Raw genomic sequence first — 16,300 nt, forward strand, 5'->3', positions numbered from 1 at the left:
ATACAGGAAAGAATGTTTCCTAACAATTTTTCCTCTAAAATCGATTTTATCTTCGGTTTGATGCATATTATTGTCAGTCTGTAAAAGTGGCGTACTACTTGGACAACATCGTTCCCAGCAGCGACCTGGGGGTCCAAGATACATCCAGACATCCTCCCCATGTTGTTCCCAAATCATTTTAGTGGTGTTTCCATCAATTTCTGACCTTTTACTATGAACCAGACACCCTCCCCTCCTCAAAGCAGGGGGTTCCTGGTTTAATGCTCGGGTTCTCCCATTGACTTCCATTGTGCTTGGGTGCTCGGTAGACTCGAGCACCCGAGTACCCGAGTACTTTGGTGCTCGACCAACACTACAGGAAGCTGCAGAAAGTCATTTGGCGCAAATGCCATTTAAAAAGTTGCAAACACAATGATAACTTTCCCCCTTTGTGTAGAAGACCTTTTCATCTGTGTTTCATTAAATGCTTTACAAAGATTTCAATAATGAGCATGCTGAATGTTGTGTAAAAAAGTTTTACTACCTATTTATTGATAGAAAAATGTTATACATCTTCTTACTAATTATAAAGGGTGGCCTGGTAGTGACTTATTCAATTTTAATGATTTGATTTGATTAGAACTTGGCGCATGGGTTACAGGGGTTTACAGTTATATATGGTAAGCAGTGGCACTTATATCAGTATTCCTTAATTCCAGTCCTCAGGCCCACCTGCCAATATTCTCAAATTATGACTAGCAGGTGGGTCCTGAGGACTGGAGTTGAGAAACGCTGATCTATATGATTTTAGAAAGTATCACCCATACATGGCAATTCCTAATGTCAGGATCTGATTTTTTTGGTGTTTAAGCATTTAGTGGTCACTTACCTACTCCTACTTACCTTACGTGGATCAGCTTACAACTAAAAATATAAATCAAAGGTCCACAACCCTTTTTATCTTGAGAGCCACATTCAACTTCAAGTCATGATCTGGAGCCACATATCACTAACATAGAATGCAGAAGAGATATATTAAATTTGGAGATAAAACCAATCGTACATTTTTGTAACATTTGCAGATAAATATCTGAATATGTGAAACTTGCTGAAAGTTTGAAGCAAGTGTGACAGTGGTCCCAAGTCTGGCACTGGAAGGACCACTCTTTATAGACATTAAGAAGAGATATGGTAAATGATTTATAATACCACATAAAATGGATCTTTTTCATAATAGTTAATAATTTCTACCTGTCCACAACAGTGCCTAGTACTGGCCTGGAAGTACCAATGTACACTCTGATACTGATGTGTCTTTCTTCTCTCTCCCAGTACTGGACAAGGGTAAAAGATAAAGACATTAAGAGGAAAGGGGTCATCTTTTCTCCAACAGATGCTTGCAAGATAGCTTGTATCAGAAACTTGCGCAAAGATTAAACCGATCTTTACTATATGGTGTGCAGTGCCTTTTAACCTTTTCTTAAAATATTTGTGTAGGTTTTTCAAATATGACCCTATGGTTAAATATTTTGCAATATTATAAGACACAAAATATCTCCTGGTCTCAGTTTACAGTTAAGGATTGTTACTTGGATTTAGCTGTGTAATATTGGTTGGGTTAGGATATATTTACAGCATAATAATGGCTTTTTTTTTATAAATATCATGAGTTTCTAGGGAACTTAAGTCTTCATTAATACCTCAGGCACTTTAGAGACCAATTACAGAAGACTTCACAATTACTTTTGGTAATATTGTAAAATTAAAGGGTTTGTTCTGCCCTTTATATTGATGACCTATCATCAGGAAAGGTTGTCAATGTCTGATCAGTGGTGGTCTGAGTCCCGAGACCATAGCAGATCAGCTGTTTGAAGATGAGGTGGCGCTTTATTTGAGCACTGCTTCCTTTTCATTACACTACACTTTGTCTCAGATGTGCAGTGTAATGACAAACAGGAGCGAGTACTTGTAATTACACTAGACCACCATTCCACAGGAGACAACGAGTAGTTAATGACCAGGAAGCGGCACTCACATGGAGCACCGCCTCCTCGTCAAATAGCTAATTGGTGGGAGTTCCAGGTGTCAGACACCCTCTGATCAGATATTGACCTACCCTAATGATAGGTGATCAATATAAATGGCAGGATGGGCTTTAAGTTTCTACAACTACGATCTGGAGCTTTATGTTATACTGAGTCATGTACAGTTTGGTGAATTTTTTTCTTGTTCAGTAAACTGACAAAATTACTATTAAACAATTATGAGTATGTGGGTCTTCTGACTCTTACCGATTGGCAAATACAGTATTGGAGGAAAGAGTGTTTGAATATGTTGGGTACATAAGCTGCTGCAGAGATGTCTACTCTCTGATATGTTGGGAACATAAGATACTGCAGAGATGTCTACTCTCTGATATGTTGGGAACATAAGATACTGCAGAGATGTCTACTCTCTGCATGCTCAGTCAATCAGAGTTTGCATGTTTGTGATGGAGTTGGGAAAAATAGCTGCATTATATCATGTGTATGGTAACTTTGCAAGTCCTATGAATCCTATATGTTTAAGAATATAAATTTCGGTAGATGCATGTACTTACATAATGCTTACAATTTTATTGCAAAATGGATTCAGGTATCTTGGTTGTAGAGCCAGCCTAAAGTGGTTTTTCATGAGTTAAGTATTGATAACATAGTCTTAGGATAGATCATCAATTTCAGTTTGGTAGAGGTCTGCCTCCTGGCACCCACTCCCATCAGCTGTTGGAAAGGACTGTGGCAATCAGGCAAACCCTGTAGCTTCTCCCTTGGCTTGTGCCATCATGTCCATTGGTCACATGACCCTTGTGCAGCACAGTCCCATTCAAGTGATTGAGATTAAGGTGCAATACCAAGCACAGCCACTATGTAATGTATGGTGATGGAATTAGTATAGTATGAAGAGGCTTCAGTGCTTGTCTGAGAGCTGAGGCTCCATTAAACAACCAATTGGCAGAGTGCTGGAAATGGGACACCCATCAATGTGATTGTGATGGCCTATCTTAACACAGCCTATCCTGAAAAATATCGTCTGAGCTGCAGTACTACACACCTATACATGTAAAGGCATTTCTGTCAGGTATTGCAGTGAAAAGGCTGTTCCGTTCTGCTGATGTGTAGAGTCCCTTAAATAGAAGACTTTCAGTATACAATTCTTAAAACCAATGAATTTGTATTTCCTTGCTGCATAATAATCACTATGTCCTCTAGGGATGAAATGATTATCTGAATTGTTAAACATTGTAATATCCAACCATATATGACTCCAATATTTCACATATTGAACAGTAGTTCTTACATAGGCGTTTAGATTATCACCCTGATGTCTACTAGAGTCGAATGAGTGTACAGTGGATTTAATACATACGTGTACATCACGTGCATAGTTTAGTTTGTCATTTAATATAACACATCTTTGGAAATGCAACAAAAGGCGCAAAATCTTATCTGCCGCATCTGTAGGCTTGCTTTGAACGGTATGTTAATAGTTTCAGTAGTTTTATGCAGTAGTTTTTGTAATAGTTAGCTGGCAGGGCATATAATCCTTTGCTTCCTATAATTATAATACTAATCGCAGTAATTGATACTTTAACTAAGTAATAGCAGGACAATCACAATACAATCTACTGTATGCAGAAGACAATCCCCCATATTAGACTAATGAACTACATAAAATATTTTAGCATGCCAAGCTATGCAACTGCAGGAACTAATTTTCAGGTTGTTGGCTAAGTAAATGTCACTTTTTCACATTATTTTATATTCTTTGGTGCCTGTTGTATTGTTTGGAAGATGTTATTTTCTCCTGAAATATGGGCAAGCAGTGTGACAAAGTACATAACCAAACCTGAATACATTTTATCCCCTCAAGGTCAGAATTTCAAAAACAAAAGCTGTGTGCTTTCTTAATATGCAAATTCAGCCTATGTATACTATAGACTGGAAGAAAATCGTGTTTCGGCTACAAACAAATTAATCTCTTCTCCACTTGCCGACTCTCTTTATTCTAGTTTTGCTTGTTATCCGTATCACATTCTCTTGAATTATTAAACACTCACTGGGAAAATCAAATCCATATTTTTTCAAAACTTCTGACAATAGCTTGTAATCGTATTTTTCTAAACAAATCTTACAAGGGGTCTTTTTGCAGTGTCGTATGCTTTTAATAGAAAAGTATGTGGAAATACAAATTGGATGTCACCAAACAGAAAAACAATTATAATGTTCATCTATAAGATACGGCAATGGACTATAAAATTCCAAAAGAGACAAGATTTACAGTAAAAGTTACAAAAACTAGATGCCTTGATGGATCAGTAGAAAACACCCGATGGTCTGATGTTTTCAGGATCCAAAAAATGGGACAAAGTTTACTTTTTAGGTTGCATAATACATTCATAAAAAAAATTTGATCAACATTATTTGGCTTGACTTCTGCCAGAGAGGTGCAAATCTCAGTTTGTTCCTTTCAGTCTGGGGACTGGGGATACACTACAACAACCACAGTGGTTTCAATTTAGTTTTCAAGCAGGTAGCAGTCACTAACAACTATCCTGCCCAAGATTACTCAGGTCTTGACCTCAAGCTAGGGCTGCGACTTTCTCTGAGTACTAGTAAAGATGGGGCAAAAAGGCTCTGCAGGACATTTACATTATACATTTATATGCAAGTACTGTATTATGCCTTATCCTTGAAAAATAGGGAAATCAATGCAGCAGACATAATTATTATATAAAATGACATCATTTTACTTTTGGCTTTTGTTTAATGCAGGAGTCTGTCGATGGACTTAGTCCTGGGTTAAAGGGATTCTGTCATGAGATTTTACCCCTATAACCTAAAAATATGCTCATGTCCGGAGTAATAAGAATAATCCTAAGCTGGCCTTATTAAACTTCACTGTGGCTCTATTTGCCCAAAAAACAGTTTTTTATAACCTATCAATCACTCACTTAAGGTGCCCAAGTGGAGGTCCATTAATACAGGGTGCCCGGCCACACCCCTCGCCGTCCGGTGTCCAGCGCCGCCTTCACTGTCTTCTGTGCCGCCTTCTACAGCTCAGCACCGCCTCCGCAATCCTACCCGTCCCTCTGCCAGATCCCGCGCCTCCGCATTAGGCTCAGCCTAGGGGTAAAATCTTATGACAGAATCCCTTTAAGTCTCTCCACCACAGCTTATAGAAAGTGGACAAATGCAGGACAGCATTTTGGGCAAGAGCAGGAGTCTCAGAAGATCAAAGACTTCCAACTTCTGCCTCCCTTTCTAGTCCTCCATAGAGCATACTGTGCCATTCTCTGCACAGTTCTTTTTTGCGGTGTGCCTCTGCCACAGCATGCCTCCCTCATTTAGTCTTTGCAGCTGTGCCACCCTTGCAACGCTGAGGCTAAGTTCTATCTCCAATGCCAGCACAAAGCTGTTATTCTACATGGAGGGACATAGGAGGGACATAGTGGAGGGACATAGTGATACAATTGAGCTGGGCAGAAGATGAATGAAGTCCCCCAAGCCCCCCCCCCCACCAAGCTGCAGCTATGATCACTATGATTCAGCCAGCAATCGATTCTGTGATCTGGTTATGATATCAACAAACCGGATCAGGTGAGCAAGCAGAAATGGCTGAATCCCACCCCTGTACTGGAAACCACACTAGTTAAGTATCTGAGTACAATTAGAATTTGCACCTTCTTTACTCATGCCATTTCTGCTTTGAGCTAAAGACCTGAGTAATCAGAAACATACTTGTTGCTAGGAAAGTGTGGTTTAACTACGCCATCTGAGGATGCAGGTATTAATCCATGCCTTTACTAACAATTTGGACTGACTCTATACTGAGAGAATGCCATATCCATGTTCTGCTTGTACAGTAATATTAATTAGATTTTTTTTTTCTATGATTACATTTAGGAGGTTAAATTAATTATATAATGTGATATTCCAATTTATCTTCACTAATGCTAATGAATGATTTAAATTGCACTGCTATAGTTATGTAATTTGTACCTGACAAAACTTTATCCATAACACTGATATTACTAGTATCTGTATGAAGAACGTGGGCTTGTGTTCATTTTCTATAACAATTTTGTCTACGCGAATGTACCATTCATAAAAATGTTTTACAGTGTCTACTCTTCCCAGCTTGGTATGCTTACCAAGATTTACTGAAACTAGGTGCCTTAGTAATTGTGTGTACAGTATGTAGCAATTCATTAAATAAAGTTTGACGTGTATGTTATAACCTGTTTCTTTGATGTTAATGTGTGTGTTCAGAATTTTCTACAAATTATGTTCATTGTAGTGTGTGTACATGGTGATGTAACTGCTAAAGCTAACCATACAAAAGGCAGTAATGTGCATAGTTGCAACAATCCTGAACTCGCTAGGATCGTCCCTAGAGATGAGTGAATTTCATATTTTGAAATTTGTTCACACTTCGTTTGTTGGTTAAAGGTGAATTGCGCTATGGATTCCATTACCACGGACCATAACGCAATGCTATGATGGAATGCATAACGGAATGCCTTTAGAGGCTTTCCGTTATTCATTCCGTCATAATATAAGTCTATGGGCTGCAAAACGGATCCGTCCCGTTTCCATTATGCAGGAGAGTCCTGAAATTCACTAATCTCTAATTGTCCCTAATTTTCATACCTTGGGAAGGGCTTATGCAAACTCTGCCCAAAACATGGGCATTCCTAGAAGGTTTGGATCACTCAGGGTTTTTATGCCTTTAATTTACCAACAATAATGTTGGTAAGTATATAATGTGCCCCCACCCTCCTTCGACAAACCAGAAAGAAAATAATCCCTGTGGAGACAGAAAGTTAGCCTTCCCCAGACACCTACATTCCTGGTTTTCTTGAGGAAAGCCAATTGATTTACATTAGCCCATTTTTGCCCAATTTATACCCGCCCTGCCCCCACTTAATTTTCAGTCAAAAAACGTGTTTGCACGGATCAATTCCAAAATCCATCCAAGAAAATAATGGTCCACATTTATAGGTATATAACAAGATGCAGATAAAAGCCTTAAGTATGGAGCCATTTTTTTCAACAGTTATTCCATGCTTCTTGTGTCCTCATTATTACAACATATGAAAACTCTATGGAGTAGACTTTGGTGACTGTTACAGGAAAATGTATCTGCCTGGCCAACTTTCTAGTGAGTCCTTGAGCAGTCCAACTAGTCCATGAGTAAGCTCACATGCAGCGGAATGGATGCAGGTTTTTCTGTGACTGAAAAGGCATTTCCATAAATCTAAATAGTTATATTTCTGCATTATGTGCATGGATTTCTGCAAGACACATTTAGATGGATGGAGCAGTTGCAGAAATGTCTGCAACAAATCTGCCAAGTGTAAAGATAACCTAAAACGCATCATAAAAGTGTTGTCCATGAATGAAATAGTATTCTCCTGATTCATTGCCTTCCTGTAATATATAATGTGTAACGTGTTGTTATTTAATATCACATAATGGTAAAACAATACAGTATTAAAACGAGGATGCAGGATGTGAGGCTTGATCCACACCTATAATGGTATAAAGCACAACTTCAGCATGATATTATATTGTATTTTAGCAAGCTGCTACCCACTTGCATGCGAGTAGTTTGCATGTGCTTCCAGACGTGATCAGATAATCTTCTTTACAAATGTAGCATGCTTGCATGAGGCATGGGTTGTGTTACTGAAAATAGCAGAAATGAATGTACTTCAGACATTAGCACTCGTCTTAGATCATCAATATACAAGCTTTCTTGTTTCCTGGTACATGCTCACACTGGGAATGCAGGCTACGCTGCTGCGGGCTTCAGTTGACAGAAATCTGCTAGAGCACATTTTAGTTCAAGTTACATGAATTGACTGCACCGCATGGTCACTCAAAGCCTTTCACTTTGAATTTTTATCTATTCACTGAGCAAGTGCTCTGAAGGCCTTAAACTTTACGTTTTTATGTTGGGGAAAAAGATTTATGGAGACCTTAATCACTCCAACAAGATGTGATGTTCTAAGGATTTCTAAACTGGGAAAAATGGGACATGAATAGAATGTTTGGCTTAAGAGGTCACTTTATGCTGGGATTGCATTAAACTGAACAATGAAATATCAATGTATGTTTATTTAAACGGGAGTTGACACATACTGTATCATGGTGAATTCTTGTTAATACTGCGATTTAGCGATTTTCTTTTTGTTTCCCTCAAATGAGCTTTCATGAGAAGAAACCCAATGTTGATCTGGATCTGAAATGGATCAGTTCATATAGTCATCTACCCTATTAGAGCCCATGAATCTGAATTTTGAAGGACAGTCATGTATTTGTTATTTAGTTTGGATTCCTATTGATCTCAGACTAATGTCATTGTTTAAAGAACACTAAACTGATTTATGACATTCTGTAATCTTAAAGGAGTTGACCCATCTGGGACAGTGATGGCATATCGCTAGGATATGCCATTAATGTCAGATGTCAGATAGGTGTCGGTCCTACCTCTGGGACCTGCTCCTGTCTACAGAACAAGTCCCCCAAAGTGAAGGAGAACACATAGCACATGCCTGGATTGCTATCCATTTATTGCTATTTTTCGAAGTCCCATAGCAGTTAGTGGAGAGAGCGCGACACAAGTGGGGCCAACTCTCCATTCACCGATGTGAGACTGCCAAAAATAGGCAAGCCAGTGTCACACCCAAAGTGACTAGTTGAGGGTGGCCGCGCATGCACATTTGCCCTCTATTCACTTTGAGGGTCCTTTTCTGGAGATAAGAATGGTTCCCAGACTTGTGACCTGCACCTCTCTGGCATTGATGGCATATCCTATATGCTATCAATGTCCTTGGATGGGCTGACCCATTTAAAGAACCAGCTTTAATAAACTGCCTCATTTATGTAGAAAAAAACTATGAAATTAACATTGATGACCCCAAAATATTGTTAAAGAATTCCCACCTAAAACATAGATTTGTCATATATAAGTCATAAATCGGAAATAGACAGAGATTACAAAATTCTGGTAATTATGTTTCATAATTGAAATACTTCTGTTCACTTGCAGTGGCCATTGTGCAGATAAAGCTTAATGGTTTAGTCAAGGTTTGAACAAAATTGTTAAATGATACGGAACGCATTCTAGCAACTTTTAAATATCAGAAATTTTGAATGCTACAGTGAAAATATTTAAACTGAGTTTTCATTATGAACACTCCTTTTTTGGTGGTATTTTCTTCATTTTAATACACAGAAATATTCCCCCCCAAATAAAAAAAAATTCAATTAGTTTTTACACTACCAACTAAAGCACACACAATAGGCTGACACTTTCTGTTTTATGCTGCTCTATTCTCAGCTTTGCTGGGACAGAGTCAGTAGAGGGGATGTGGGTAAGGGTACTTTCACACTAGCGTTTTTGTTTTCCGGTATTGAGTTCCGTTACAGGAGCTCAATACCGGAAACAAACTGATCAGTTTTATCCTAATGCATTCTGAATAGAGAGCAATCCATTCAGGACGCATCAGTTCATCCTGCAGTTTTCTCTCCGGCCAAAAATACTGAACACTTGCCGGAATGCCGGATATGGCATTAATATACATTGAAGTGTATTAGTGCCGGATCCGGCATTAAGTGTTCCGGACAAACGGATCTGCCACCTTTAAAAATGCAAAGAAAATTAATACCGGATGACACCGGAGAGACGGATCTGGTATTTTAAAGCATTTGTCAGACGGATCCGTCTGACAAATGCCATCCGTTTGCGTCCAGATTGCCGAACTGCCTGACGGAATCCTCTGCTGCAAGTGTGAAAGTACCCTCAGGGAGAGTGATATCTCTACTATACTAGAGGACTAGATGAGACAGACTAACAAAACTCTTTACAGTCACAGATAAGTAACTGTATACATATCCTCTTTTATACCTTGTAGTCTGTGGAAGGAAGCTATACACCATTACTTCTCTAGACTAGAAGGTCATGGTGTGGTTGTGTGATGGTTGGAACACAGTAGTACTGTGGTCTAGTATTGCGTGGTCATACAGGCCACAGTGGGCTTTAATTAAACTTAAGAGGGCTGCATCGTTAGTTGGTCTACATTGTTATTGGTCATGCGGTATTGTGGGTGCCGTGTGACAATCAACAACTCTGAAGGATTAAACAGTGCTTTCCATATTAGTTTAAATAGAGCCCGCTGTGGTCTGTATGGACGTTCAGTACTCGACTGCTGTGTGGTTGCATCATGACTGCAACACGACTGTGTCGTGTGGTTGTACCCTAACAGTTTATGACATTGCTTTCTCACTTAACTCACTCTCCTTACAGCTGTAATAAAGTACACATATCCGGCTGTAATGTCTATACAGACAATACCAAAAGGACATGTGTGTCTGCAATATAGCTACCCCAAGGAAAGTCTTAAAGGGAATCTGTCACCAGCAACCTCCTTATCCAACTGTTTGCATAAACATGTAGCTGACCTGATTAGAACGTTGTTGTTTTTTTTGTTTTTTCCTTCGTTCCCAAGTTTTGTGTGAATTAAGAAAATGAACATACTTAAATATTACTTTATTATAAATACATTCCCAAATACTCTTCATTAATTATAATGACTTGTTTTGTCTGGTAAGCAATCATTAAGAGAAATAAAATGTCCGCCTTCCTATTAGTACACACAAAACCTGTCCTAATCACACAGGAGGACAAGTTACTTCACAACACTGAGGTAAAGAGCTGCCTCAGCCTCCTCTCTGCTCTGCTTGTCAGGGATTATTATCCTGAATACAGCTGATAGGATCTTTAGTTGACTCTCTGTAGGAATGGAGTTCATGAGGAGACATGAAGTACAGAGAGGATGGACAGGACAGACTGTGGTAATGGATACTGCATACAAGTGCTGCTGGTCATTATGCACATCCCCACCTCTCTGTACTTCATGTCTCCTCATGGACTACATTCCTACAGAGATTAATTTGAAGATCTTATAATCTGTATTCAGGACCATAACCCCTGACAAGCAGAGCAGAGAGGAGGATGAGGCAGCTCTTTAGCTCCATGCTCTGAAGTAACGTGTCCTCCTGTGTGATTAGGACAGGTTTTGTGTGTAGCAATAGGATGGCAGCCATTTTATTTCTTCTGATGATTGCTCCCTAGACAAAACAAGCCATTATAACCAATGAAAGGTATTTGGGAATATATTTATAATAAAGTAATATTTCATTATTTTCATTTTTTTTATTCCTGGAGAACCCCTTTAATATGAAAATTAGGCCTGTGGTGTCACAATTGCTCTTGTTACACCCAAGTTCCACTCCCTTACTTGGTCAGCCCCTTGCTGATTTGTCACTGCCTATCAATCAAAGCAGCGAGGGAGGAACTGGCAATAGAAAAGAGTGGAGCTTGGGTGTAACAAGAGCAATGGTGATGCTACAGGCCTAATTTGCATATTAAGAAAAAATATCTTAACGATACGCGAGCTGATCCTCAGATTCAAAAAAAATAAAAAATGCGTTTTAATCGTGTGAACTACAGCTATATGGCTATGCAAACAGTTGGATAGGGAGGCTGCTGGTGACAGATTTACTTTAACAATAACAAAATAGCTACATCTGAAAAAACACATTACTCTTTTATAGATTTACAGATGTGAAATATGTGGCCCTGCTACAAACTTGTAGGTACACAACTGAACTCAGGCCCTAAGTCAACCTCAAGATATGTTCACTAAGAACAAATTGTCAATTTTCTAGTTGTTTACAGGTATCAAAGAACTGCTACTTCCTTATAGAAAAGAGTACCTCATTAAAATCTAAGATCGGTTCATCTAAGTTTACATAAATGTGACATGGAAAGAACTGACCCCTTCAGTCACAGAACTAAGGGTACTTTCAGACTTGCGGCAGAGGATTCCGGCAGGCAGTTCCGTCACCGAAACTGCCTGCCGGATCCAGCAATCTGGATGGCATTTATCAGACGGATAAGGATTCTGATCCGTCTGACAAATGCATTGAAATACCGGATCCGTCTCTCCGGTGTCATACGGAAAAAACGGATCTGGTACTAATTTTCTTTGCATTTTTAAAGGTCTGCGCATGCACAGACCGGAAAGCCAGATCCGTTTTGCCGGAACACTTAATGCCGGATCCGGCACTAATATACTTCAATGTAAATTAATGCCGAATCTGGCATTCCGGTAAGTGTTCAGTTTTTTTGGCCTGAGAGAAAACTGCAGCATGCTGCGGTATTTTCTCCGTCCAAAAAACGTAAGACGGACTGAACTGATGCATCCTGATCGGAATGCTCTCCATTCAGAATGCATAGGGATAAAACTGATCTTTTTTTTTCCGGTATTTAGCTCCTGTGATGGAACTCAATACCTGAAAACAAAAACGCTAGTGTGAAAGTTCCCTAATGACACACCACCTCTTGCTCCTTTCATGAATTGTTTCATGCATTATGGGTTCTGAAGGTCATATAATTTACCTTCCTTACTTATCCATTCCATCTTTTATCTGCTTTATTATGTAAAAACATTGTCATCAGATAGGATTTAATTAGGGTTTTTTATGCTAACATTGTAGTTGTAAAACACAAAATAACTAAATGGATAATGATATACCCCTTCAAGATAGCATTTAGTATATTCACCTTTGACAGCAATTACTATAATAAGTTTTTGTAGCTAAGACTTTGTGTTTTACCTCCATTTTATTTTTCCATATTTTATGTTTTTATTTATTTTTATTACGAATCTGAGTAAATTCTTCCAAGTTTAATGAATATTGTAAGCAAACAGAAATTTCTTAGCCCAACCATACATTCCCCGATGAATTGAGGAATACAATGTGTCACATGATCCATTTTCATTAGGTTTATTGCCACCCCTAAATGGAATTGTTGACAACCTTATTATTGGGCTATTTCAAGTGTTCTTTTATGTTTTTACGCGTGATATTTTTATATTTTATTTTTTCTTGTCATTCACTGGTCCTTCCAGACATAGGTGCTTTTAAAGTATTCTTTTAATTACTTGACACAACATGACCGTACTACACTTGGCTAATTATGTGACTTTTAAAACCAGTTTGCTCTTCCACGAATAATGTAGTTGTGTTGTATTAGCAATGAAAAATATATATTCTCTTATTTGGGGGTTGTTGATTGTAATGAATAAAACAAATTATATCAAATGTATTCAGTTCAACATTAATCTTCTATAAATTAATGCTATTACATATGACACATATGAACAAAATGTCCAAAGGGGATGAATACTTTCTATAAGCACTGTATATTAAATTGAGAGTTACCAGTATAAAATTATGCGTTATGGTACTACTAGGTGTTTGTGTATGTAATTTTTTTAATGGGTGGCTATTATGACTTTTATTATTTGCATAGTATTGGCTATGATATACACCAGTAATAATACAGCTAGAAACACACACGGAAAACCCTTTACGTTTAAAGTGTGGCATTCAGTACAAATTGGCACTTTATGTTGGCTAGTACTTCTAAATGGTGCAATTGTACGTACCATTGCGCTAAACTGCTATGCTAAGCTTCATAAATGCTATTGTTTTGCTTGTACATCAGTCAGTCACCAGATATTACGGCTTTCTGTTTATTGCATTTGCTGTCTCTTAGTTTCTATTGTAGATGGAAGCAGTTAAAGAGGCATTCTGTGCACATTCAGAGTTCATGTATTATTTGTTTCTCCTTTTTAATAGGTTTACGAGGACAGAAAGGTGAAAGAGGTGAATTTGGAATTGGTCTTCCAGGGAGTCCAGGCCCCACAGGACCTACAGGTAATCACTTCCCATTGTTTTCCATGTTTTTCTGTATTTCTTTGCTGAAATAGCTCTGTTGACCTGTCTTAAGCAATGTTTTTTTGTCGAACACTTTGATGAGTATGAATAGATACCGTTTCTTTTTGGTTTGAATACAGTTTTGTAATAGCATAAAATATTTTCCCAATTCTATATACATATTTTTTTTATTTTGCATCTTTCATATATTTGCCATTCAACGACAGCTGTCCCATAAGATACAATTTAAAAAAAATTCCTTTAGAGATTAAACAATACATTAAAGCCTTCCTGACCTTCGGTACTAGTTGGATTTTTAAAGATGCCGTCCACTCTGAAGTGCAGCGGGCACAATAGCTGCCAGATTTCTGCAGTTTCACAGAGATTCAGGGGTAATGTCTGTGATAAGTGATAATACCAATCACTAACATTTAACCCCTCAGATGCCATGGCCAATTGGATGGCATTAGTAAAAACGGATTGCCCTGCAAAAAATCAGCCCTCACTCATCTTTGTAGACGTAACTATAAAAAAAGAGTATGGTGATGCAAAGGAAACAATTATTTTTTCCAAAGTTTTTGTTCATTGTAAGTACTAAAACACAAGAAAAAGTATATAAATGTGGTATCGCTGTAATCATACTGACCCATAGAATGAAGGTAGCAGGTCAGTTGTACCAAAGAGGAAACGCTGTAAAAAATGAAACTCATAAAACTATGGCAAAATAGCATTTTTTTTCCAAAATCAACCCTATTTGGAATTTTTTTCTCCGCTTCCCACTACATCATATGCAATATTAAATGGTGCCATTAGAAAGTACAACTTCTCCTACAAAGAACAAGTCCTTATACTGCTATGTGAATAGAAAAATAAAACCAGGAAAAATAGAACCAGGAACCAGGAAAATAGAACCAAATAAAATAGAACCAGGAATCATTGGCTCTTGCCTGTTGAGCGTTTTACAGCGCGTAGGAACGCGCTGTAAAACGCTCAGATGTGAACCCAGCCAAATGATGCAACCATAAGGACTAGGGACTTCAGAGAATATTCATTTCATATGTTCATACAATAGACATATTTGTGAAACATTTATCTTAGTGGTAATTTCTTCTTGCATGAATTTAATATATCTACAATAGAGAAGTGCTTAAATTAAATTAAGATTTTCTTTCTTCATAGGTGACCCAGGTCCTGCAGGAGCTCAAGGATCCCCTGGGACTCCTGGTATAAGTGGAAGGTGTAACCCAGTGGATTGTTATTATCCGACTGCTCATGGTCGAGCAAGACTAAATGGAAGATAATTTGATTTCTTAAGTATATATTAAACATATCAATTTTGCCTCTTGAATGTGGCACATTGAAGATGAGGATAAACTCCTGTAAAAGCTGTCCTTGCATGGCTGGGTGGTGCAATGGAGCATTATTTGATTCTGGTACTTTTAATTTATTTCACAAAATGATATATATCATGGGATGTCATTACTTTAGAAAGCAAAAATTGTTGTTTGACTGACCTTGTTACTATCAGGGTGAACACTATTTTTAAAGGAAGTACCAAACATTATATTAACTCTTACAGGATATAAGGGTCAGGTTAAGATTCTGTTAGCACAAACATTGTATATGTATATACTTTTTTGTATCTATACAGAACAGATATGTGAAATACACCTCAGTAAGGTTCCATGTGTTATCTTTAGCAGCTTTTTGGGTATACCATATTTTGTTCACACTTATGAAATATTTTTGCTTACTTGATCTTAGATCTAAGATTGGAAAAAATGCTAATATACAGTGGATATAAAAAGTCTACACACCCTTGTTGAAATGTCAGGTTTCTGTGCTGTAAAAAACACCTTTAATGTCACCTATAAACTATACAACTCAATTGAAAAACAAACTGAAATCTTTTAGGTAGAGGGAAGAAAAAATATAAAAATAAAATAATATGATTGCATTAGTGTGCACACCCTTAAACTAATTCTTTGTTGAAACACCTTTTGATTTTATTACAGCACTCAGTCTTTTTTGGTATGAGTCTATCAGCATGGCACATTTTGACTTGGCAAGATTTGCCCAATCTTCTTTGCAAAAACACTCCAAATCTGTCAGATTGCAGGGGCATCTCCTGTGCACAGCCCTCTTCAGATCACCCCACAGATTTTCAATCGGATTCAGGTCTGGGCTCTGGCTGGGCCATTCCAAAACTTTAATCTTCTTCTGGTGAACCCATTCCTTTGTTGATTTGGATGTATGCTTTGGGTCGTTGTCATGCTAGCAGAAGCCTGAAGGTTTTGGCCAATATTGACTGGTATTTGGAACTGTTCATAATTCCCTCTAGCTTAACTAAGGCCCAAAGCATGATGCTGCCACCACCATGCTTGACTGTGGGTATGGTGTTCTTTTGGTCATGTGCAGTGTTGTTTTTGCGCCAAACATATCTTTTGGAATTATGGGCAAAAAGTTCAACCTTGGTTTCATCAGAACAT

The 16,300-nt window shown here is 38.0% G+C and overlaps 1 protein-coding gene across 1 annotated transcript in view; it reads left to right on the plus strand.

Moving 5' to 3' along the window:
• Positions 1 to 15,552, plus strand: part of LOC120998109 (collagen alpha-1(XIX) chain-like) — a 378,018-nt gene extending 362,466 nt beyond the window's left edge. The window contains exons 26-27 of the mRNA XM_040428629.1: positions 13,734 to 13,811; positions 14,991 to 15,552. Coding sequence (XP_040284563.1) covers positions 13,734 to 13,811; positions 14,991 to 15,112 — 200 coding nt within the window. The 3' untranslated portion in view covers positions 15,113 to 15,552. The remainder of the gene's footprint in view (positions 1 to 13,733; positions 13,812 to 14,990) is intronic.
• Positions 15,553 to 16,300: the final 748 nt, after the last annotated feature.

The sequence above is a fragment of the Bufo bufo genome, chromosome 4, assembly GCF_905171765.1.
Source record: "Bufo bufo chromosome 4, aBufBuf1.1, whole genome shotgun sequence".
Lineage (NCBI taxonomy): Eukaryota > Metazoa > Chordata > Amphibia > Anura > Bufonidae > Bufo > Bufo bufo.